At 52.0% G+C, this 21,540-nt stretch overlaps 2 protein-coding genes and 1 non-coding gene across 4 annotated transcripts in view; 2 read left to right on the top strand and 1 right to left on the bottom strand.

Annotated features, from left to right (window-relative positions):
* Window positions 1-479, top strand: part of Crybb3 (crystallin beta B3) — a 5,167-nt gene extending 4,688 nt beyond the window's left edge. For both annotated transcript variants that reach the window (XM_004628018.1, XM_004628017.1), the window contains one exon: window positions 298-479. In XM_004628018.1, the coding sequence (XP_004628075.1) occupies window positions 298-463 (166 nt within the window). In that variant the 3' untranslated portion in view covers window positions 464-479. The remainder of the gene's footprint in view (window positions 1-297) is intronic.
* A 7,246-nt stretch (window positions 480-7,725) lies between these two features.
* Crybb2 (crystallin beta B2) lies at window positions 7,726-18,552 on the top strand. The gene is made up of 6 exons (XM_004628016.1): window positions 7,726-7,741; window positions 9,256-9,335; window positions 12,131-12,249; window positions 15,629-15,761; window positions 16,335-16,477; window positions 18,288-18,552. Exons 2-6 carry the CDS (start codon window positions 9,282-9,284, stop codon window positions 18,454-18,456), a joined length of 618 nt encoding a protein of 205 aa, XP_004628073.1. The 5' UTR covers window positions 7,726-7,741; window positions 9,256-9,281; the 3' UTR covers window positions 18,457-18,552.
* LOC111815800 lies at window positions 13,923-14,029 on the bottom strand. Its single transcript, XR_002820435.1, has one exon. It is a non-coding gene; the product is annotated as a U6 spliceosomal RNA (small nuclear RNA).
* Window positions 18,553-21,540: the final 2,988 nt, after the last annotated feature.

Below are 21,540 nucleotides of genomic sequence, written 5' to 3'. Positions count from 1 at the left end.
TGCTTTGTGTGTGTGTGTGAGAGAGAGAGAGAGAGAGAGAGAGAGAGAGAGAGAGAGAGAGAGAGAGAGAGATTGAAATAGAACAGGGATACAGGGATACAGAGACTGAGGTTTGGGCCGAAGAAACAAAGTATACAAAGGCTCCAGGCTGGGCAGCCTGGAAGCAGGGTAGGAGGCCAGCGTGAGTGCAGAGAGTTGAGGCTAGAGCTGCAGCGCATAAACCTGGGTTCCTCCCGGACGCGGGGTCGGAGGAGACGCTGTGGGCCGCGCCTCTCACCGTGCTACCCTGGCCCGCAGGTGGGTCGGCTACGAGTTTCCGGGCTACCGTGGGCGCCAGTTCGCCTTCGAGCGCGGCGAGTACCGGCACTGGAACGAGTGGGCCGCAGGGCAGCCGCAGCTGCAATCCGTGCGCCGCGTCCGCGACCAGAAGTGGCACAAGAGGGGCTGCTTCCTTAGCAGCTGAAGACGCCCAGGCCTCAGGCGCTAGAAGAGGAGGCCTCCGGGCTGGGACAAGGGCTGTTCTTAATAAAGCCTGGGTCAATCCCCACCTGCCACCATCTTCTCTGTCCTTTCCTGGGGCCACGCTGGGGGAGGCACAGGGCTACAGGATAGGCCCACCGCGTCTACTGTGTGCCCGCCAGTGTGTATCCATGGACCATCCCTCCTATCCTTCCATCATCCACCCCCATCCACCCGTCCATCATCCCTCCTCTCACTTGTGCACCCTGTATCCATCCCTCCATCCACCTACCCACTTATCCCTCCACCCACACATCTCTCCATGTATCCCTCCATGTGTGCAACCTCCATTCTTCCTTCTTTCCATCTTTTAATTGTCCTCTCACTATTGGTTTACCCCTCCCTACCTCTGTCCACCCATCTTTCTATCCTCCTACCCACCCACCCATCCATTCATCTGTCAGCTCTTCCTTCAATCCATCTCTGTGCATCCAGATGCCTTGACCCTTCTTCCAACCGTGTTTTCATCCATTATCTCATCCATCCTTCCATCCACCCTTCCCTTCTATCCTCCTATCCATTTACCATTTCCCCCTCAGTCTCTCTCCTGCCATCAATTTATACTACAAAAGCCCATGAACTCAAGGTTGCACTTTTTCCAGGATGAAGAATATGATCAGGTAGTTTCTGAGGGTCATGTGAGGAGGTAGTGAGTGCTAAGGAGAACACACAGGTAGGGCGCAGAGGTGGAAATTGCGGGGTGGGAACCCTGCTCTGGAGAGGTGACCATGGGACCCAACACATGAACAGAAATGAGCATGTTATGGGCAGGCTGAGGAAGCAACGTGCTTGGGGACAGAGACAGACGGCCAGGAGGGCAGCAGCTGGTGCAGAGTGGGGTCAGTAAGAAAAGAGAGGAAGGAGTCAGATGGGAGCAGAGTCAGGCCCATTAGGGCTTTGAAACTAGGAGGGCTCTGACTTTTCTCTTCAGGGCCAGAAAGGGGCTCCAGGAGGCCTGCTGGGAGGCACGGAGAACTGGCTGAGCTGGAGTGGTGCAGCCCCTTCTGTGCCTCTGCAGCTCTGTCCCCATCCCAGGGGTCTTCTGTGACCTGGCTGGGAGCCATCCCCACCTAGGACTGCTGTTCTGAGCCTTTGAGGCCTTGCCAGGGTTGGGGAGATGCATGGGGTCTCCTTGGCAGTACCAGGCATAGAGGGGCCCATCTGCCTCAGAGTGAAAGAAGAGGGGGTGTCCTGCCTGGCTTCCGCAGGCACACTGGGGATCTGCCCACCCTCCCTCCTCCACGGCCCTCCTGCCTCTGTTCCCTGTCACTCAGGCACCTGCAGGCTCCCCCACCCCCACCCCTGCTCAGGCAGCCAGTGTGTGGGAGGCTGGAGGGGAGGACTGAAAAGAGTATGGCAGTTTGTCGTGATTCCAACCTGCAGAAAAAGAATTTACTGCTCAGAAATCACTGTGGCTTTGCTTTGGTGGGGATGGGGAGCTGGGGTGGGCCTCAGACTAGAATGGGTCAGGGCAGGGCTTGGAACTCCAAGTGGGCACAGCAGCCTCCTGTCTCCTTCCTCCCTCTCACGTCTCCCTGTGCCTGGGGGTCTTCAGACCCCATCCCATTGAATCCCCTCAGTCTTCCAGGAGATGGGCCACTCTCAGGCTGGTTAATGGATGAGCAATCTGTCCCGGGGCCACAAGGATAAGCAGAAGTAGGGCTGAGACCGATGCCTGGGCACTGCTCCTGGACACTCAAGCCTGAGTCCACTGGGACACACCCACCAGGACAGCAAGCCCTTAGAAACAGAGTAGAAAGGAAAGCCACAGCAGCAGTGGCAGTTGCCACAGCAACGGCAATACTAGCAGCTGCCACCAGAGCTGCTGCAGAGCTAAGAGCAAAAGCAGGGGCTAATGATGCTGGTGTGCAGAAGGGGAAACAGAGGCCCAGAGGGGAGATGACCCTTGCCTTGGTGCCGCAGCTTTTGCCACATTTGGGGCTGGCTCTGAAGCCCCCTTTTCCATTCTCATGGGCCGTGGAGGGTGTGCTCAGCCCATCTGAGGCTCCTGCCCTTGATGCCAGCCACGGTGATGTTTATTGAGCACCTACGAGGGGTACGTGCTGCTCTCCCAGCACCTAGCAGCACCAAGATGGTTCAAGATAGAGTCCCAGACTGGGCAGGGAGAGGGAAGCCTGTCAGGGAAGCTGACACCATTGTGTGTCAGTGTGCCTACCTTCCTCAGACCACACATGCACCCTCCCTGGGCTTGAGCTGGATTCACTCTAGAGTCGGAGGCCAGATGGACCCCAGATCCACGACAGCTGCAGGTAGTCACTGGTGCCCACACGACTCTGTCTGAGGCCTCAAGGCCACAATAACCACCTGCTCTCAGAAAATTCATCACACTTTGCCCCCTCCCCAAGGAGGCTCAGAGAGGGCAAGCCAAGTACCAAAGTCACACAGCCAGAGAGAGAAAGAGAGAGGTATGATCTGATCCCAGATGTAACTCTAAAAACCTGCTCTTAGCTCCAAGGTAGAACAGGCCCTCTCTCCTCCAGGGCCAGAGCCTGAGAGTGACCAAGAGGCAAGAGTGTGTATCCCTCAGGCAGAGCAGGGTAAAGTTTAGTTACTGGATGAATTGAGAGGCAGTGTGCTCAGTGGTTAGAGACAGCATGGTTGAAGGATTAGGGGCAGTGAGACTGAGCAGAGTCCTCTCAGACATTGCCACTTGCTGTATGCCTCTGGGAAAATTGTAGAACTTCCCTGTCCTGTTTCCTTATCTTTGACCTGGCGGCAATAAAGCCAAACACCTCTCTCATGGTTTGTAAGTACCACCCTCGTGCCTTCACAGAGAGGGCACAGGACCAAGTGGGGTTCTGCATCCTCTTCTTCCTTCACACATGATGAGGAGATGGACAGACCCCAGTTCAGTTCTAGACACAGACCCTGGAGAGAGCCTCCATGGCTGAGAAGCACAGAGGGACTCTCCCTGACTTGGCATCCTAAACACACCAGGGAAACAAGAAAACAAGGAGCCCAGGCCCCATTGTAGATTCAACCCCATGCTTTCTGGAGCATGGATGCTGAACACATACAGGGCTCATGAAGACAGGGCTGAGCCCAGAGCTCTTGGAAGCAGGGCAGCTGGCTCTGATGTCTTCCCTGGGCAATGCAAAATTAATGAGCCTCAGTATGGCCACCCAGCTCTTGGTTCTCTTCAGGGTTTTTGTGTCACCTCTGCTGCCTGTGGTCCTTTCCCCAGCTTGCACCCTGGTTGTTGTCATCTGCCATCTGCACAAGAGCTGTTTCTGGCCACGGGCCTCCTCCCTAAGATCTTGCCTTGGGGAGCAAGCAGAGGGCACTTCCATCTGCTAACATAGCATACCCACGTGTCTGGGGTGTCCTCCTGCACCTACAGAAATTCTGGGCAATCTGCAGCCACTAGGAGCAGCCTCTGCTTGGTGACTACGGGACCAGGTTCCCAGATCCCCAGCTCTCAGCTGGAACCTTCCAAATCCTCTGCTATTTTGGGAAATACTGGCAGAAGCAGCCATGCTGTGTGTAAGGTTTATGTCACCAATGTCCCTGGCCCAGTACACGTGTAGCTGCCATCAAGGTACCTGTCCAGTGGAGTGCAAATGTCACATGGACATTCAGTTCTCCACTAATGACTTTGCCAAACCTACAGATGGTAAACAGGGAGAGCTGTCTACCTGCTCTCTTACACTGCCTGGGCAGGTGTGCTGATGGTGCACATTGTGGTGTAGCATTCTTTCATATTTATAGTTAGGTCAGCTTATTGTTTTTGTTGAAAGCTTCTATTACCTACTTTACCTCAAGAAAGTGATGGGGCTGTCACTAATAACTGTTGCTGATGGGGCAGAACAGACTATTTTAAGACAGGGTCACTTAAGTTCACTTTAAACGTAGATAAATTCACTCCCTCACCCCCTCCCATGTAGTAATAGTAGCCATAAACCCACTTAGAGAAAACCAGGGTCATAAAATAGGAGCAAATAGTTAGGACAACTTGGGAAATAGGGCAAACACTAAACCCCACTACCCCATGACAGGCAGATGTCTGGGAACAGTGTCTGGGAAATGTAAACCTTGTGGCAATTGTGTGATATTCTTGTAAAATTCCTGAAAATGAGGTAATGTGGGTACTATGGAAACCAGAAAAGTGTATAACTTGGAGGTAAAGTCCAAGTGGGGGCTGAAATTTTGGGATTCCTGACCCAAAGTCTGGATGTCAGTCGTGAATACACACTAAAAAGCTTTTTTGTTCCTATAACCTCTCTCTCTCTCTCTCTCTCTCTCTCTCTCTCTCTCTCTCTCTCTCCCTCTCTCCCTCCTTCCCTCTCTTCCTCTCTACCTCTTTCCCTCTCTCCCTCTCCCCTTCCTCCTTTTCCCCTCCCCCCTCCCCTCCTCCCTTTCTCTCTCAAGTACTTTCCTCACTGAGACTGCCAGGGGGCTGGGGAGATGGCTCAGTGGAATAAGCGCTTCCCTTGCAAGTGCAAGGGCCTGAGTTCAATCCCCGGTTCCACAAAAATAAATAAATAAATAAAAGAAAGAAAGCTTCTACTTCTAACTCACTGAGACTGCTGCAACATTGTAAGAAAGGAGCATCACTTCTGGTGGTCATGAAAGCCACCAGCCCCACAGACTCAGAGGCACCTTCTTGTTCTGACTCCTTTGCAGCTAAGGACTAAATTCTGTTTGCCCAGCGGGGTCACCAAGGCCCATTCTCTTCATGGGAGCAGGAAGATGAGGCAAGAATTACCCAGATTTTTTGTCACTGAGACACAGTGCCCGACACCCACAGCCTGAAGCAGGAGAGGTTTAATTTGTCCACAGTTTCTGTCCACAGTCAGCTGGCTCCAGGGCAGGAACATCACGGTGGAAGGGTGTGGCCAAGTGGAGCTGCTCAGTTCACAGTGCCTGAGAAGCTGAGCAGGAGAGCAGTGCCAGAGAGGAAGGCGCAGGGGCCAGATGTTGTTCCCAAGACTGCATCTCTGTGACCCATGCAAACACACCCAGGAGTGTCTGATCTTCATCCAGTGAGGTCAACATCTCAAGGTTAATGCTCACAGGTGGATCAGAGAAGCCAAGCCTTTCCCTTACGTGCATCAGTCAGGGTATGCCGCAGTAACAAGCAGCCCCTGTGTCTTGGTGGCATAACACAGTGCAGGCTTGTTTCTCATTCATACTGCCTGTGAAGTGCTGCCCCATGTGGTCACACAGGGCCCCAAGCCCACAGGGACACTGCCAGCCCACAGCACCTCCATCCCAGGATGGTGGAAGAGGAGCTGGCCTTGGGGAGTCCAGCTCTTGCAATCGACTGCTTTCACCTGGACTCTGCATCCCGCGTGTTTATTGGTTAGAATGAGCTGTGTGAGTTTCATCTGGAGCTGATTTCAGGACAAGCTGGGGACACCTGCTCAGGGATAGCCTGTGTTGGCTGCTTGCTTCCCTCCCTGTGTCCCCTCTCTACCTCCCTAAATCCCACCCAATAAATGATTTGTACTTGAACTCTCATCTTACAGTTTGATTTGGTAGAACCCAAATGTAGACATTCTCCCTCTCCTCCTCTCTTGATTCATCCATTCATTCATTCACTCATTCGGCCAGGCCACAAATACTTTCTGAGCACCTAGTGAGTGCTGGACCCTGGCAGGCCCCAAGGGCCCAGAGGTGGTGGAGCTCACTGTCTAGACAAGCAAGTCACCCAGGATGCACCAAGAGCACAGCAACATCCGGGCCTGGTGGTGCACACCTGGAAATCCAGCACTCAAGAGGCTGAGGCAAAAAGACTGCTGTGAGTTCGCAGCCAGCAACACCTGGTTGCCAGTCACATCTGGCAGGATCCTGCATGTACCGCTCCCCCAAGCCCTCACTAGACACAATGCTGGAGGCGGTGGCAAAGGAATGTATGAGTGTGAAGAAATGCTCAGGTTGCTGGCTATCTCTGTCCTAGCACCTAGTCTGAGTGTGGGGGGGGACTAAAAAAAGAAATAAGGATAAAAGTGAGGTATGATGGTACACATCTGTAATGCCTGTACCCTGGGAGGCTGACGCAGGAGGATCTTCAAGTTTGAGCTCAGTCTGGGCAACTTAGTGACTCAGCTAGATGACATCTTGAAATTTAAAAATTTTAGAGGCTGTGTGGAATTTTCTTCCTGGCCCTGTCCCCAGGCAGGGGCTCATCTCTCCCCATCTCTCCATCTCAACGGCTCCACTTTCTCCCTGAGCTTTCCTGGATGACCTAGCTGGAGTTGGCCTCCCCCTGACATTGCCTGACCCTAGAACAGAGCTTGGCATCAAGTGAATGTCCAGTAACTATTTGTCAAATGGGAGGACAGATGGTTGAGTAGATGGGTGGATGGATGGGAGGGTGTGTGGGTGGATGGGATGGTGGGTGGATGGGTGAATGACTGGATGAATGGATGGGTGGATGGATGGATGGATGGGTGGATGAGTGGATGGATGGGAGGGTGGGTGGATGGATGGGATGGTGGGTGGATGGGTGAATGGCTGGATGAATGGATGGGTGGATGGATGGATGGATGGATGGATGGATGGGTGGATGGGTGGATGGGTGGGAGGGTGTGTGGGTGGATGAATGGGTGGATGAGTGGATGGGTGAATGACTGGATGGGTGGATGGATGGATGGATGGGTGGATGGGTGGATGGATGGGTGGATGGGTGGATGAGTGCATGGATGGGAGGGTGGGTGGATGGGTTGATGGGTGGATGAGTGGATGATGGGAGGGTGGGTGAATGGGTGGATGGATGGGTGAATGCGAGGGTGGGAGGATGAGTGGATGATGGGAGGGTAGGTGGGTGGGTGGGTGAATGGGTGGGTGGGTGGATGAAATGCTCGGCTCTGCCCAACTCCCCTCCCATTTGTCTGCAGGGCCACTGAGATCACGCTGTCTGCTGTGCCCCAGGGCCTGATGACTGTGCCTGTGAACCTGGCATGCCCCAGTCCTGGCAGCTGGAGGGCTGACGCATGCACAGTGGGCATCTCCTTGCCCAGCCGCCTGACCACCCTGGCATGGCCGAATCTGAAAGCTAATGACATTATTGTGTGGAGACACAATGTCTGTGGGCATTTGCTGACCCAGGCTTTGGTGTGGGCTTAATCCAGCATTCTCACCCTGCTTTCCACAGCGGCACAGCAGTCACCCGTCTTGGCACTGGTACTCCTGGGGAAGGTATAAATGCCACCTCCGGGTGGCCAGGCTTCACGGGGACTCGCGGGGGCTGGTATCACTGGTAAGGATGGCTCTCTTGTTTGTCTGACCTTTTTCTGTCACCCTCATGCCTGTTGGAAAGTGTGGAGGGCCAGGTTTGAGTCCAGGTGCCACTGATTTCTGACAAGCTGGCCTTGGGCAGAGACTTCAGGGCTCTCGGCTTCAGTTTTCTTTTCTGTTAAATGGGGAGAGGGCGTGTGAGGTTTCCTCCGTGGTGAGGATCGGGAGAGGCGAGGTGAGCACAGTGTCCGGCACACCGAGGGCATTCAGAAGGTACTCTAGGAACAATAAACGCTTGCCAGCAGCCTTGGCTCACCAGCATCTGGGTGGAAAAGCATGAACAGGTTTGCACACCAAGGACAGTGGAGCGGGGGTCTTTTCCAGCCAAGCAAGCCAGCTTTCTCCACATGTACTACCTTCACCTGGTGCTCCTCAGGTCCAGGCTTCAGAGCCACAGGGGCCCTCAAAACATGCGGTTTTGAGGCCACCAAGCTTGGTGGACATGATCTTAAGGATACCATCCCAGCTGGCTCTGAGCGTGCCGCAGGACCACTGCCAAGTGCGTACAACTGTACACTTTACATCATTGCATTTGCGCCATCTGTTCATACCTGTGGTCAGGCACCACTGCTACCCCATTTGTCAGGACAGAAAACTGAGGCAGTGGGAGATGTGACTTGCCTGGGCCTCTGTAGTTCTAGATGGCACAGCCAACCAGTGAGCTGGGTGACTAAGCTTCCTTGTTTTTAGTGTGAGGACACCAATGGCCAAGGAGTGTAATGGGGGATCCTGGGCCCCCGGAATGCTGCTATCTTGGCAGAGTGTCAGATATTGCTCCTAACATGCATACCTGATCTTCTTCCTTGATGAAGACGGCCCAGCCCAGCCTCTTGCAGGAAGGGGCCCTGGCCATTGGACTCTCTCTCTGAAGATGAAGGCTGAGTGTCCTTGCTGATCCCCAGGAGCCACAGCTGGAGTAGCAGCCCCTCCCAGGGGAAGAGGAAGAGGCTGAGAGTTTGCCAGGCTTTCCCACCTGCCCCTGCCCCACCTTCCACCGTCACACCTGTCTCCCCATGCTCACCGCAGGGCAATTAGGACCCACTTCGAGGTGGAGTGCCCCCTCTAGAAGCAGGTGGAGGCTGAAGCAGGGTGCAGGGGCCTTCAGTCACCCAACTGGAAGTCACAGCGGGACCAGACACAGCCAGCATTTTTGCAAAGCAGGGTCTGTGCAGGGGCCACACATTCTGGGTGACATCTGCATTCTGGAGCAGGGTTCCAGGCCACTTTGGGACACCATCCCAAGCTCTAATTTGTCACCACCCTCTTATGGGACTTCATTTTTTCCTCCAAATGAGCTAGCCTGGATGCAGAAGTGGAGGTGAGATGTTCAAGCAACTGCTCCAGAGCCCATGGTTCTCGGGCAACCTACAGTTAGGGGGACAGCGCAGGGTTGGGGCCAGAATAGATGGCCCTGAGGTCCCCAAGGGAAGAAGCCGAGGGCCAGCAAGGTCCTCAGGATGGCGTTCTGTCTTTCAGGTCACTCCTGCGCAGGACAGTCCACCATGGCCTCAGACCACCAGACCCAGGCGGGCAAACAGCAGCCCCTCAACCCCAAGGTGAGTACCAGGCGGGTAAGACAAGTGAGTCTCCTTTTCCAAACTGGCGCTCTTTTCTGAAAGCACACGTGGTTTTTTCCTTCCTGGTGGACCCTTTGTGCGCCTTCTCCTCTCCAGGTCTACACAATGACAGCTAATCCTGGAGGTCCCTTCCCAAGTGTGGGGCAGGCCAGGGCTTCCAACTCAGCTTCCAGCTCTGGGGACTTACTTTCTCTGCCTTGCTGGAACCTCACACCTGACTACCCAAAGGGCTCCTGGAGACTGGGGTGGACCCTGTGCCCCACCGGAGACGTGGCCCTTGAGATTCCCTGCTCTGCTCTTGCTGTGTGATCTAGGGCAGACATTTGATGCCCCTGAGCCTCCACCACTTCTATAATCAGATTTATACACAGGGTGGTTGCACAGAGGCAGAGAACCAGGTTTACCCTGACACATGTGCATGTCCCCTGGCCCCAACTAGACTTCTGTCACACAATCTGCTTGCTGCCCACACCTCCAGCAGTAACTGACCCCACAGCTGCCCTCATGGCTCTGCTTGGGGAGTCCGGCATGAATTCTATATGGCACTGCCCTCTGCTCAGTGCCTCCCTAGCCAGACAGGCCCAGCTGAGGCAGCCCTTGGGGACTTGGCCTGTCCTTGCTGAGCCCTGTGTTCTAGAAAGCTGATGCAAACAAATACACAAGTGTAGGACTTCAAGCACTCAGGAGCCCTACAGAGGGCCACGCAGGGTGAGGGGCTCCAGAGAGCTGGCAGAGTAGGTAATCTCAGGTCGTCAGGGAGGTCCTCTCTGAGGTTGTAAGGTCTAAGCAGAGATCTGGGTCCAGCAAAGGAACAACAAGGTACGGACTGGATCCAGGGCTGCTGTAAGGATCTGGGCAGCAGGAACAGCCCGTGCAAAGGCCCTGAGTTTGTACGAAGGAGTTGAAGAACAGTGAGAAAGCCAGGTATGAGGCAGCACTGTCCAGCAGATATGTAATACAAGCTATGTATGCAATTTCAAATGTGCTAGTAGCCACATTTCAAGAAGTAAAAAACAGCTTGCCTTGTGGTGATGCAAGCTTATAATTCTATCGGCCTCAGAGGCTGAGGCAGGACAATTGCTGATTTGAACTAAACCTGGGCGATCTGGCGACTTAGTGAGACCAAAAGAAAATATATAAAAATGATCTGAGGATGCAGCTCAGTGTGAAGATCCTGGGTTAAATCCCCAGTAACACACACACACACACACACACACACACACACACACACACACCAGGTAAAAAGATAGAGAAACAGGTGAGGTTATCATCTTTTACTTTATTGAACCCAAGACATCCAAAATATGAGCATTTTAATCTGTTCTTTAGGGAGCTCCTTTACCTCATCTTCCCACAGCAAGCCTACAAACCAGCTGTGTATTTTCTATAGCACATCCTCATCCAGGTGTCCAACGGCCATGTGTCCCTGGTGGCTGCTGCACTGGCCAGGGAAGGTGTGCACAGAGAGGTGACATGGAAAGTGTTAGCCCTGCTTGCACTGAGGAGCATCCCGGAGGTTCTGACGCTGGGTGCTTTGCAGGCTCTGTGTGTAGAACCCGACCTTCCTCACGCCCTTCCTCACTCCCCCTCCCCACACCCCGAAAGCCAGGCCCTGCAACCACATTCCTGGTTCATCCTGATGCCACCATAGAGCAGGCATTTTACAGCAAGACAGCTGAGGCTCAGAGTGATCCAGCTGCTCCCCAGTGGCACAGCAAGCGCACACCGCCGAGCCCACCTCTCCTGGCCCCAATCTCCAGCCAGGTCAATGACCACAAAGGCTGCACTGAGCCCGTGGAATTTGTCTCCGAGCTCTTCTGGCTGCTCCCACGCCTTCCTTTATGTGACTAATCCCCGGGCTGGGGAGGGTTTACCCACCACTGCTGACCCTGTGGATTCTGCAGCTGCCTGGAGCCCCCCTTCTCATGCAGAGGCAGCTCCAACGCAAGAGAGGCCAGAAAAACTCTGCTCCCTAGTCCCACTAAAATCACAAAAGGTGACAATGGCACCCTGGTCAGTGCTTGGCTGTGAGACGTCAGGCAGGTAGGTCTCTGATGGGGGCCCTGTGAGCCCCTCCTAAGCTGAGAAGATCAGGTGAGACAAGGAACATGATGTCCCCATAAGAAGCACCCTGAGGGGGCAGTTGTGGGGAGACCAGTAAACCCCATGCAGGTGACATGGAGGTGAAGGCACTTGTGTACAGACCCCACTCCGCGGGAAGCAAAACAGTACGTTGTGCCTCCCAAGGGGTCCAAGGACCCAGAGCACTGGTATCGCCCAGGGGCTGGTTGGAAATGTAGAATGTGGCCCTGTAGCCTAGGACCAGCCTCAAGCAGCCTGGGCTCCAGGATCCCTGCTTATTAATAAATATAATCACAGAAGGATGAGGGCACAGCTCAGTGGCAGAGCATTTGCCTGACTTGCAAAAGGCCATGGGTTCCATTCGAAGTACTGCAAGGAAAGACTAGGGCTATGTCTCTTACCTGTAAATCAAACTCCGTGACTAAGCATTATGCTGCCCAAGTACTTCTAACAACCCCACCAGGCCAGTTGCTACCCACTTCAAAGAAGGGGAGACTGAGGCCCCAAAGGAACACTTGCAGGCATGAGGTCCCACAGCTAGCTGATCACTCACAGAGCGAGGACTCTATGACTTTAGGTTTGGTCTTGACTCCAAGGGGTGCAGCCTCTGGCATCCTTGGAGCCTCTGAACTTGTCCCCCTTCCTTTCCTTCCTTGCAGGCAGGTCTGACTCTGCCCCCCATTCCCCCACAGATCATCATCTTTGAGCAGGAAAACTTCCAGGGCCACTCGCATGAGCTCAGCGGGCCCTGCCCCAACCTGAAGGAGACGGGCGTGGAGAAGGCAGGCTCTGTCCTGGTGCAGGCTGGACCGTATGTACATGGGGTGGGGGTGTCACCTGCTTAGGGGCTGCCAAGGGAGGCTGTCAGGCTGCGGGGCTGGGAGTGTCTGTCCTCACAGTGCCCCAGATGTGTTTCCTAACTAGGAAACTGAAAGGTGGGGACTGGCAGCCCAGGGAGGCAGATGGGGCTGCATCCAGGCTCCACCGCTTCTGTGTTGTATGGGGTCTGACCTCAGTTTGCTCCTCTGTAAGATGAGACTGACGGGCTCTGGGGCTGACCCTGCTCTCCCCAGAGGCCTAAGGCTGGGGTCCCTGCTCTCCATCCACACCTCCCTCCCCAAGTCCTGGAGATCCTGGGTCTGAACAGGTTTACTGATACACTGGGGGCTGGGTGGCTACTGGGGTGGGGGGAGGTGACTGGCGGAGCCTGCGCCCCCTTGTCTTTACCTATAAAGACACAGTCTCGTGAGCCTGCAGGGAGCTTCAGCACCAAGCGCATGGCATGGCAGGGGCCTCTTTCTTGGCCCCTGACTGTTCCTTCTCTGTAGGAGAAATCAGGGCCACAGGGACCCCCACCCCAAAGGCCGGTCTGGTCTGGTATGGTTGGGGATGCCAGAGTGATCTGCACCACACATCTCAAGGTATCTCACTGAGCGCAAGAGCCTGGCAGGTGCAGGCAAAGGACCTGCCCTGCCAAGCCAGCTACCTGGCACACTTGGGGGATCTGCTGTGCCCAAGGGGCCCTTTCTGGGTACATTAAGTCTTGACCACTTGAGTACCCTATCTGGATTTCAGTTGCCTTTTAACAGTTTGGGGCTGGGGATGTAGCTCAGTGGTGCACTGTTTGTCTAGCATGCACAAGGTCCTGAGTTCAATTCCCAGTACTACCAAAAAGAAAAAAAAAAGTTGATGGAAGAAGAATTTCCGAAACATAATTTAATGAAGTTCTTTTCACTTTCTGTTAGCTTTAGCTTTTGTGGTGCTGAGAATTGAACCTAGGGCCTTGTCCATGCTAGGTAAGCGTTCTACCACTGAGCTAAAACCCCAGCCACTCCAGACATACTTCATTCTTCCGTTTCTTTTAAAAATATAAATTTGGGGGGAGGGTTTGGTGGTTCTAGAGGTTGAACCCATAGCATTCACGCTGAGCTTCATCGTCCAGCCCTTTTTAATTTTGAGACAGAATCTTGCTAAGTTACTAAATTACCCGGGCTGAGTGCAAAGTTGGTATCATCCTGCCTTGGCCTCTCAAAGCGGTGGGATTACAGGCATGAGCCACTACGGCTGGCTTCAAGTTTGATTTAAAAAATAATTGCTGTTCATTACAGTAGTTATTACAGTAATTATTAAAATAATTACTGTGTAGGACTGGAGACACAGCTCAATGGTCTAAGTGCCTACACGGCAAGTGAATGCAAGGAAGGACCCAGGTTTGATCCCTGATACTGCATGCCATGCCAGCCACCAAAACCAGGCGTGGTGGAACATGCCTGTAATCCCAGTACTGGGGAGGCTGAGACAGGAGGATCACTGTAGGTATAGTGAGACTCTCCATCCAACAAATAAATAAACAAATACTGTTTAAGCAGATATGATTTAGAACAAAAAAGTTTTATTCTATAAAACTCAAGTAATCATTCTTTTTTTTGCAATATGAAAATCTATTGCTGTCTTTTCATCATCAAAACTTATAATCTTAGTCTTAAAAATATGGAATGCTTCACGAATTTGCGTGTCATCCTTGTGCAGGGGCCATGCTAATCTTCTCTGTATCATTCCAAGTTTAGTATATGTGCTGCCGAAGCGAGTGCAGAAGTAATCATTCTTAAGTAAGATCTGTTAAGACTTGATTTGAAAAATATCAAAACTGGGTCATGAGACACATAGTTTTATGACTTAGTTTGAGACATGTACAGGATCACCTGGCTTATTCCATGGCCTTTGCGGCAGTGTTTTCTGGAGTGGCTTGAGGTGGTTGTTCATCAGAATCTCAAAAGGGAGATGCTTCAAATGCAGATTCTTGGGGTCCCACTCCAGCCTCACTGAATCAAACTCTTGAGTTTGGGGACCAGGATTCTGCTTTAAGCCTGTTTGCCATTGCTACTTATACTAATTAAATTTGAGAACTCACATCCTACGTCATTATTTATCATGGCTTTGGAACGCTCTGTGACTGCCGATGCTATAGCGTATTCCATCCACCCTGACTGCCGGGCATCCGGGTTGTCTGTCTTCTGGGGTATGATAAACACCACCGTGATGAACATCCTCATTCAGCCATCCAGAGCTCTTGACAGCTTCCCTCTAGGACACGCTGTCTAAGGCAGGGTTATGGACCCAGAGCATATCTTCCTCTAAATGAACAGCAAACATAATTGTCTTTTCCACTGATGACTCAGATCATAGCTCTGAACAGCCGTCACCACGGCAGGAGGGAGCACTGGCCACTGCGATGCTAGGCACCTCAGGCTGTGGCTGCCATCTCCTCTTCCTCCTTGGCTCCGTAGCCAGGCCCTTCCTGAAGACACTCCTTCATTTTATTTGCTACAGTAGGCCCCCTCTGTAGCCACAACTTTCACATCCCTGGATTCAACCAACCAGGGGTGGAAAATATTTGAGAAAGAACCGACTCTGTGCTGAACATGTGAGGCTTCTCTTCCTTGTTATTCCCTGAACAGCGCAGTATACCGGGTACTTGCGTGGCGGTTGTACCACCTTAGGAACTGAGCCATCCAGCTGCGATCTGGAGTATACAGGGGATATGTGTAGATTCTGTCAAACCCTGCACCGTTTTGCGTAAGGGATCTGCGCAGCCATGGATTTGGGCGTCCTGGGAGCTCCTGGAAGCAGTGTTCCCCGAATACAGAACCGCCTCTCTCTTCTGCTGTGGACCCAAGAGACTGGCAACAGGAATTGCAGAGGAGAGGGACCCAGGCTACACGGCCTGAGTCTGACCAGCATGGAGGGCTGACTGCGCTCCTCTCTCCTCAGCTCCATTCTGGGTGGCGTCACAGAGACAGCTGCAATGGGAGCATCAGCGCCATGGAGACTGGTGGATGCTAGACAGCAGGGCTGCTGCCTTTCTGTTTCTTGTGTGTTTTGAGAGTGGATACTTAATTTTCCAGCATTCTGCTGACCTTGGCATATGAGGTGTATCTGCTGCCAGGCAGTCTCTGGACACCCTTTGTATTCCAGCCTGTGTTCAGCTGACTGCTGGCAGCACAGCCTTGAGTACTGGGGCCCTGAGATGATCCTGCACTTGGAATAGCTCTGTGAAGCTTTAAGCAGGGCTTCTGCTCCTTGCCAGGCTGGGCAAAGTTAAAGCCCAGTTGGGAGTGGGCAGCTAGGGTCCTGCCGCTGGATGCTGGGCTGGGACTGACTTGTTCCCCCATCCTTTGTCCCTGTTGCAGCTGGGTGGGCTATGAACAGGCCAACTGCAAGGGTGAGCAGTTCGTGTTTGAGAAGGGGGAGTACCCCCGCTGGGACTCCTGGACCAGCAGCCGGAGGACCGACTCACTCAGCTCCCTGAGGCCCATCAAAGTGGTGAGTCCCCAGCCTGCCACCCTGCTCCCTCTCTCTGCTACCGCGGCTGTGGGCTCCTCCTGTGGGCCAGGAACCTCCTCACTGAGGCACCCCATAAATGTTATTTCCCCTCCCTGGGCTTCAGTCTCCTCATCTGTGAAATGGGTTTCTTACTATAAACTGGCCTGAAACTCCAGCGTGCTCAGCCCTGAGGGGCTTAGATCACTCCAGGGCTCCATGTGCAAGACTGCAACATGCTCTCTGGGGCTTTGAGGTTAGGGATGAGCTCTTACTCAAGACCCATGCCAGTGTGAGCGTCTGGCATCTCTGTTCCTGATTCTCACCGGTGTGTGAATCCTAAAGAGGAAGTCGAGGCTGTGGTAGAGAAACGACCTTCCAGAATCTAATATTCACCAAGTGTAGGACAGGGAGGGGTTTGCTAAGTGAAAACAGGAAGTCTGCGAGTGGCCACTGTCTCAGACACCCAGGTGTAGGTAAGGGTCATGGGCAGAGCCCAGCGGGGGACAGAGAAGGAGGTGGAGCCTCTCCCCCAGCCCCTCCCCCACACTCATGCATCCCCCACCGCGTCAACAGGACAGCCAGGAGCACAAGATCATCCTCTATGAAAACCCCAACTTCACGGGGAAGAAGATGGAGATCATCGATGACGACGTGCCCAGCTTCCACGCCCACGGCTACCAGGAAAAGGTGTCGTCCGTGCGTGTGCAGAGCGGCACGTAAGTACGCCAGGGGCCCGCATCCTGCTCAGCCACGAACTCGCTAGCGACTGTGTCACCACCCCGTAAGACTTCAGGCTTCCCCCTGGATAGTGGGCTCAAGTCACCAGCCCTGTGTGACTCTCGGAAATTGCACCCGGGACTACACTTGCACAGCCCGCTGCCTCTGGGCAGAGAAAGCTCAGCTGCACGCTCAGCCCGGAGAAGCAGAGCAGCGTGGGTGGTGGGCTGGCTTAGGTGAGTCAAGGCAGAAAGTGGGGGTTGAGCTGACTGGTCTTCATATAGCTGTGCATCAGGGAGTCTAACCCAGCCCGGCCTTTCCCTGTATGCTCGAGTCTGCAGACAGGGGTCCCTTTCCATCAAAGGGAAGGCTTTTGACACATGAACCTTCCCCGGGATTACTGAGGGATTGCTCCCTGTGGCAAACACGGATTCTACAACGATCCCCAAAAGGGCTTCCCACCTGTGTATGCCATAGCCGGCCCATTTGGCCAACACTCCATATCCTGGGATTCAACCACCCGCAGGTGGAAAATTCACACCTGCACTCCGTATATACACTTTTTCCTTCTTGTCATGATTTCCCAAATAACACTGTGGCAACCATTTACATAGCATTTGTACTGTATCAAGTATTGCAAGTCATCCAGAATGATTCACACTATGCAGGAGGATGTGCCCAGGTTCTTTCCAAGCACTATGCCATTATATATAAGGGACTGGAGCGCCACAGATTCAGCGGGTCTCTGTGAGGGTCTTGGGACCAACACCCTTGACCTAGGAACAATGCACCAGCTTGTAATAGTCAAATCCTAAATTTCCAGAAACTTTGTGGCTTCTGGCCCATCCATCATTGGAACTTGAAATCATCCATATTTAGCAAACTTACACTGAGGAACTGGTGAGTTCTACAGATTAGGGCTTTTCAGGCCTAGCAAGCTGGGTTAACAACACACATTGGCTTCCTGGAGCTTTTCAAGCTCTGTACATAAGGTGCAAACTTGTGTGTTCACTCATGCATTCATCCTTTCATTGATTTAATTTGTTGAATGGCACCCTGTCAGGCACTCAGAATGTGAAGACAGAAGAGGGGGCCTTGGCATCTGCCTAACACTTCACAGGGAACAATTGTTAGCAGTTTAAGAGTCAATGCAAATCTCAGCTACGTTCTCAAGAAGGAGGCTTGAGGGGACACATCAAGGCACAGTGGGAACTGCTACATAAGAAAATGAGGAAAGGCATCCTAGAAAAAGAGAGTGGTGTGTGCAAAGGGCCTGTGGTAGGAATCCTTGAGGGACTCCATGGAGGCCTTGGTGGCTACAATGCACAGATGTTGGGGCACAGGACTGAGACACAGTGGTGCAGGTGTTCACAGAACCTGGCTGGGCAGCTCCTTGTAGGGAGAAGATTGTAATGTTCATCAAGTGCTCAAAAGACCGAATTGTCCTCTACACAGTAAATGCCTTGAATAGGGAGTGGTAGATTATAGGGATTTTCTGGAATCTTCTCCACACTCCATGGGCCTTGGTGCTGGGCTTGGGTTTGGGAGTGGCAGGAAAGAGATGCTTAAGGAGTCTGTCTCCTCCTAAGCATCTGCAAGCTCATGATGTCTCCTTGCTGCCATCCTGGTACCAGGCCTTGGGTCAAACTTTACATTGGGAGTTAGTGAGCGCCCCAACAAAAGAAGGAAGCAAGCGGAGGCTCCATGCTGGAAGGGTGGGTGGGAAGTGGCATCCTGCTTAGCACTGAGAAAGGGCAACTCTGTCCTTCCTGATGGCTGAAGGATGCACTGCCTGCCTCTGCCCTGCAGGTGGGTTGGCTACCAGTACCCTGGCTACCGCGGACTGCAGTACCTGCTGGAGAAGGGGGAGTACAAGGACAGCAGCGACTTTGGGGCTCCCCACCCCCAGGTGCAGTCTGTGCGCCGCATCCGAGACATGCAGTGGCACCAACGAGGCACCTTCCACCCCTCCAACTAGTGCCCTTACCCCATTCTACCTGTGCAGAAGCCAGGGCTGCTGTCCGGGATCCCACCAGGCACCCCAGCGAGTGAATAAAGTGTGTCTTGCAACTTGTCTGCTGCTGCTGCTGCTGCTAGTCTTTATCCACTGTGGGGCTGGAGTGTGTGCGAGTGTGTGTGTGTGTGTGTGTGTGTGTGTGTGTGTGTGTGAGAGAGAGAGAGACAGACAGACAGACAGACAGACTCAAACACACTGTGCAACCTCTCTGAACCTGTTTCCTTACCTTACAACTAGCTGCCTCACCTCCTGAGTGCCTAGCTTGGCTCACGGCAATGCTCACGTTCGTAATACAGATGCCTCCCCACTTAAAAACAGACCCGCTGCTGGCCATTCCTGTTACCACTGTGATCCTGGGAGCTTTGCTGAGCTTCTGTTCTGCGTCACCCAGAACAACTGAGCACCCAGCAATGTCCCCTGCCCCACCCCAGAGCAGGCGTAAATGCATGTTTGCTCATTTGCGTCCACCGATCCCTACCTGCACCAACTGACTGATCTGATGTGAGTGGGGCCTGCGGGAACAAGGCGTGGTCTGCACATCCCCCAGGCTGGTTTCTAAGCTTTTCTGTCATGGTGGCCAGTGGTGGGGATAGGGGCAACTCATTTATAAGAGCTTTGCTGTTATCCTCACCAAAAGCAAGAAAATCCTGCTTCCTGATGTTTCAGGAAATGTCTGAGGTTTTGTGAGACAAAGCCTCACAGCTCAGCTCACTTGGGCCTGAACTCACTATGTAGCCCAGGATGGCCTTGGATGGAAAGCCATCCGCCTGGCTCAGCGTCCTGAGTGCTGGGACTACAGAAATGTACCACTTTGCCTAGTCAACAAATTCATCTTTTTTTAGGGGTTATAAATGATGCAAGTATCTCTTGCCAGCAAGAGATTCCTTTCTGGTATCTTTTGAAATAATTTTAAATTTTACGTAGTCAAACATCAGACTTTCCCTCCGTGGTATATGTATTCCATGTCTTTTTAAATTTTCTCTAACCTCAGATGGTAAATATATTTTCTAATATTCTTTTCCCTAAACATTTAAAAGTTTTGATTTTCAAGTCTAAGTTCTTAATCCTTTCTGGGGGTGATTTTTGTGCATAGTATGCTGTAGGGGTCCAATTTCTTTTCTTTTCTTTCTTTTTTTTTCTTTTTTTTTTTGATATCTTTTTGCACTTCGGTGCCTTGAACCAGCCCAGTTCTTGATGTTACCTGGGGAAAAATAGTGGAAGGATGAAGAAATAAAAAGGTAAGAGACAGTGGGGCCAGAGAGATGGCTCAGAAGAATAAGCACTTGCCTGGTAAGCACAAGGGCCTGAGTTCAATCCCTGGTTCCGCCAAAAAAGAAAAAAAAGATAAGAAATGAAAGCTGAGGTCAGGTGGAGCCCTCTCTCTCCTGATGGGAGGAAAGGAACTGCTCAAACCCTGCATGGGCTTTTATTTATATTTGACAGAGTTAGTACCGCACAACACAGGTTTACCTGGTGACTAATGACCGGAATTGTCTCAGGTAAGGTGTTTCCTCAGGACCAAAGCAGCTTGACTGTTTTCAGGGCTCTTTATTCTCAAGCAGGTCTTGTCTTGTCCCCATGCATGTGCCCAATTTCCAGCTTCCGCTGCTCCCTACACTTTGGACCACCCTGACCTACAGCTGAGTATTGAAGAGTCCACAGTCCCTTCCTTGGTGGCACAGTGCCACCTCTATCATTCTTTATGGCTCCAAACATGCATGGGGTCCCTCTCTTCTGTTCCTGTGGCATCTCTACTCTTATGTTGCATTTGTACCCACTGCTGTGCAAAAAATCTTAAGATTTCCTAAATCATTAGTCTTCTCCAGAAATGTTTGGAAATTCTTGCTCCAAAAGTATTTTCCCAAATTAGGTAATTTTCCTATGAAAAAAAAGTGTGCTCTTTTATTGATTTCTGTTCATACATTTCAAGTTTTCAGTTTCAATACTAAAACTGACTCAATACATTGATTCCTCAATCAGAAAAAACTTGCTGCACACATTATTTCCATGTTATTAAAGTCTAAAACCCTTTGGAACATCACAAGAATCTAATTGATATTATGCATGGTGCCCTCACATAGGAGGGATCTAATTAACATGCATTCAAGAATTATAGGGGGGCCAGGGAGATGGCTCAGTGGAATAAGCGCTTCCCTGGCAAGTGCAAGGGCCTGAGTTCAATCCCCGGTTCTGCAAAAAAAAACAAAACAAAAAAACAATTATAGATATGCACAGAGTATGTGGTGCTGTTCATTAGGATTAATCATCCACTCAGTGATCAGCTTTCTTAAGTGTTTGTCACAATACGGCAGAATTTACTATTCATATTAAAACTAGCCTTTCAACTTTATAACAATGATACATCAGTTTGAAGAAGCAACCCACAGGGCTAGAGAGATAGCTCAGCAGCTTATGCGCCTGCCTGGAAAGTGCAAGGACCCAGGTTCAGCCCCTGGTACTGCATGCTGTGCCAGTCCTGGAACCCCAGATGTGCCTTGCCAGCCACTGAAACCAGGCATGGTGGTGTGTGCCTGTAATCCTAGAACTGGGGGGGCTGAAAAACAGGAGGATCACTATGAGTCCAAGCTGCGTAGTGAGACCCTATGACAACCAAATACAGAGGAAGAAGAAGAAGAAGAAGAAGAAGAAGAAGAAGAAGAAGAAGAAGAAGAAGAAGAAGAAGAAGAAGAAGAAGAAGAAGAAATATAAAGACAGCACCTTCAATACACCAAAAGCCTTGTACTTTTCTTAAAACGATAATTCTCAGGAGTGCACAGGGGCCTGGGCAATGGGAAAGTTGGGAAGATGATGCCAGGAATCCCAGAATAAGCACCGCTGCTCCAAGTGTGTGACTGTAGCAGCTGGGGACCCCTGGGGGTGGGGGAGGGCAGCCCGAATTGCCTCCATGTGGACCAAACCCCCCAGCAACTTAACTAACATTAAGCCCCTTCACTGTCACTGAGCATATTAAATTTAATTTATTAAATGTGTACATACTTTAGAATTTTTATGAGTGACATTTGTACCTGTCATGTTTACAAAAGG

The sequence above is a fragment of the Octodon degus genome, unplaced genomic scaffold, assembly GCF_000260255.1.
Source record: "Octodon degus isolate 3935 unplaced genomic scaffold, OctDeg1.0 scaffold00021, whole genome shotgun sequence".
In the NCBI taxonomy this organism is placed as follows: Eukaryota; Metazoa; Chordata; class Mammalia; order Rodentia; family Octodontidae; genus Octodon; species Octodon degus.
This window is presented reverse-complemented; position numbering and strand designations above follow the sequence as displayed.

Coding starts and splice junctions, on each gene's coding strand:
- Crybb2 (XM_004628016.1), top strand. CDS start 9,282: ATGGCCTCAGACCACCAGACCCAGGCGGGCAAACAGCAGCCCCTCAAC. Junction 12,250..15,628: donor GTCCTGGTGCAGGCTGGACC/GTATGTACATGG, acceptor TCCCTGTTGCAG/CTGGGTGGGCTATGAACAGG. Junction 15,762..16,334: donor CCCTGAGGCCCATCAAAGTG/GTGAGTCCCCAG, acceptor CCGCGTCAACAG/GACAGCCAGGAGCACAAGAT.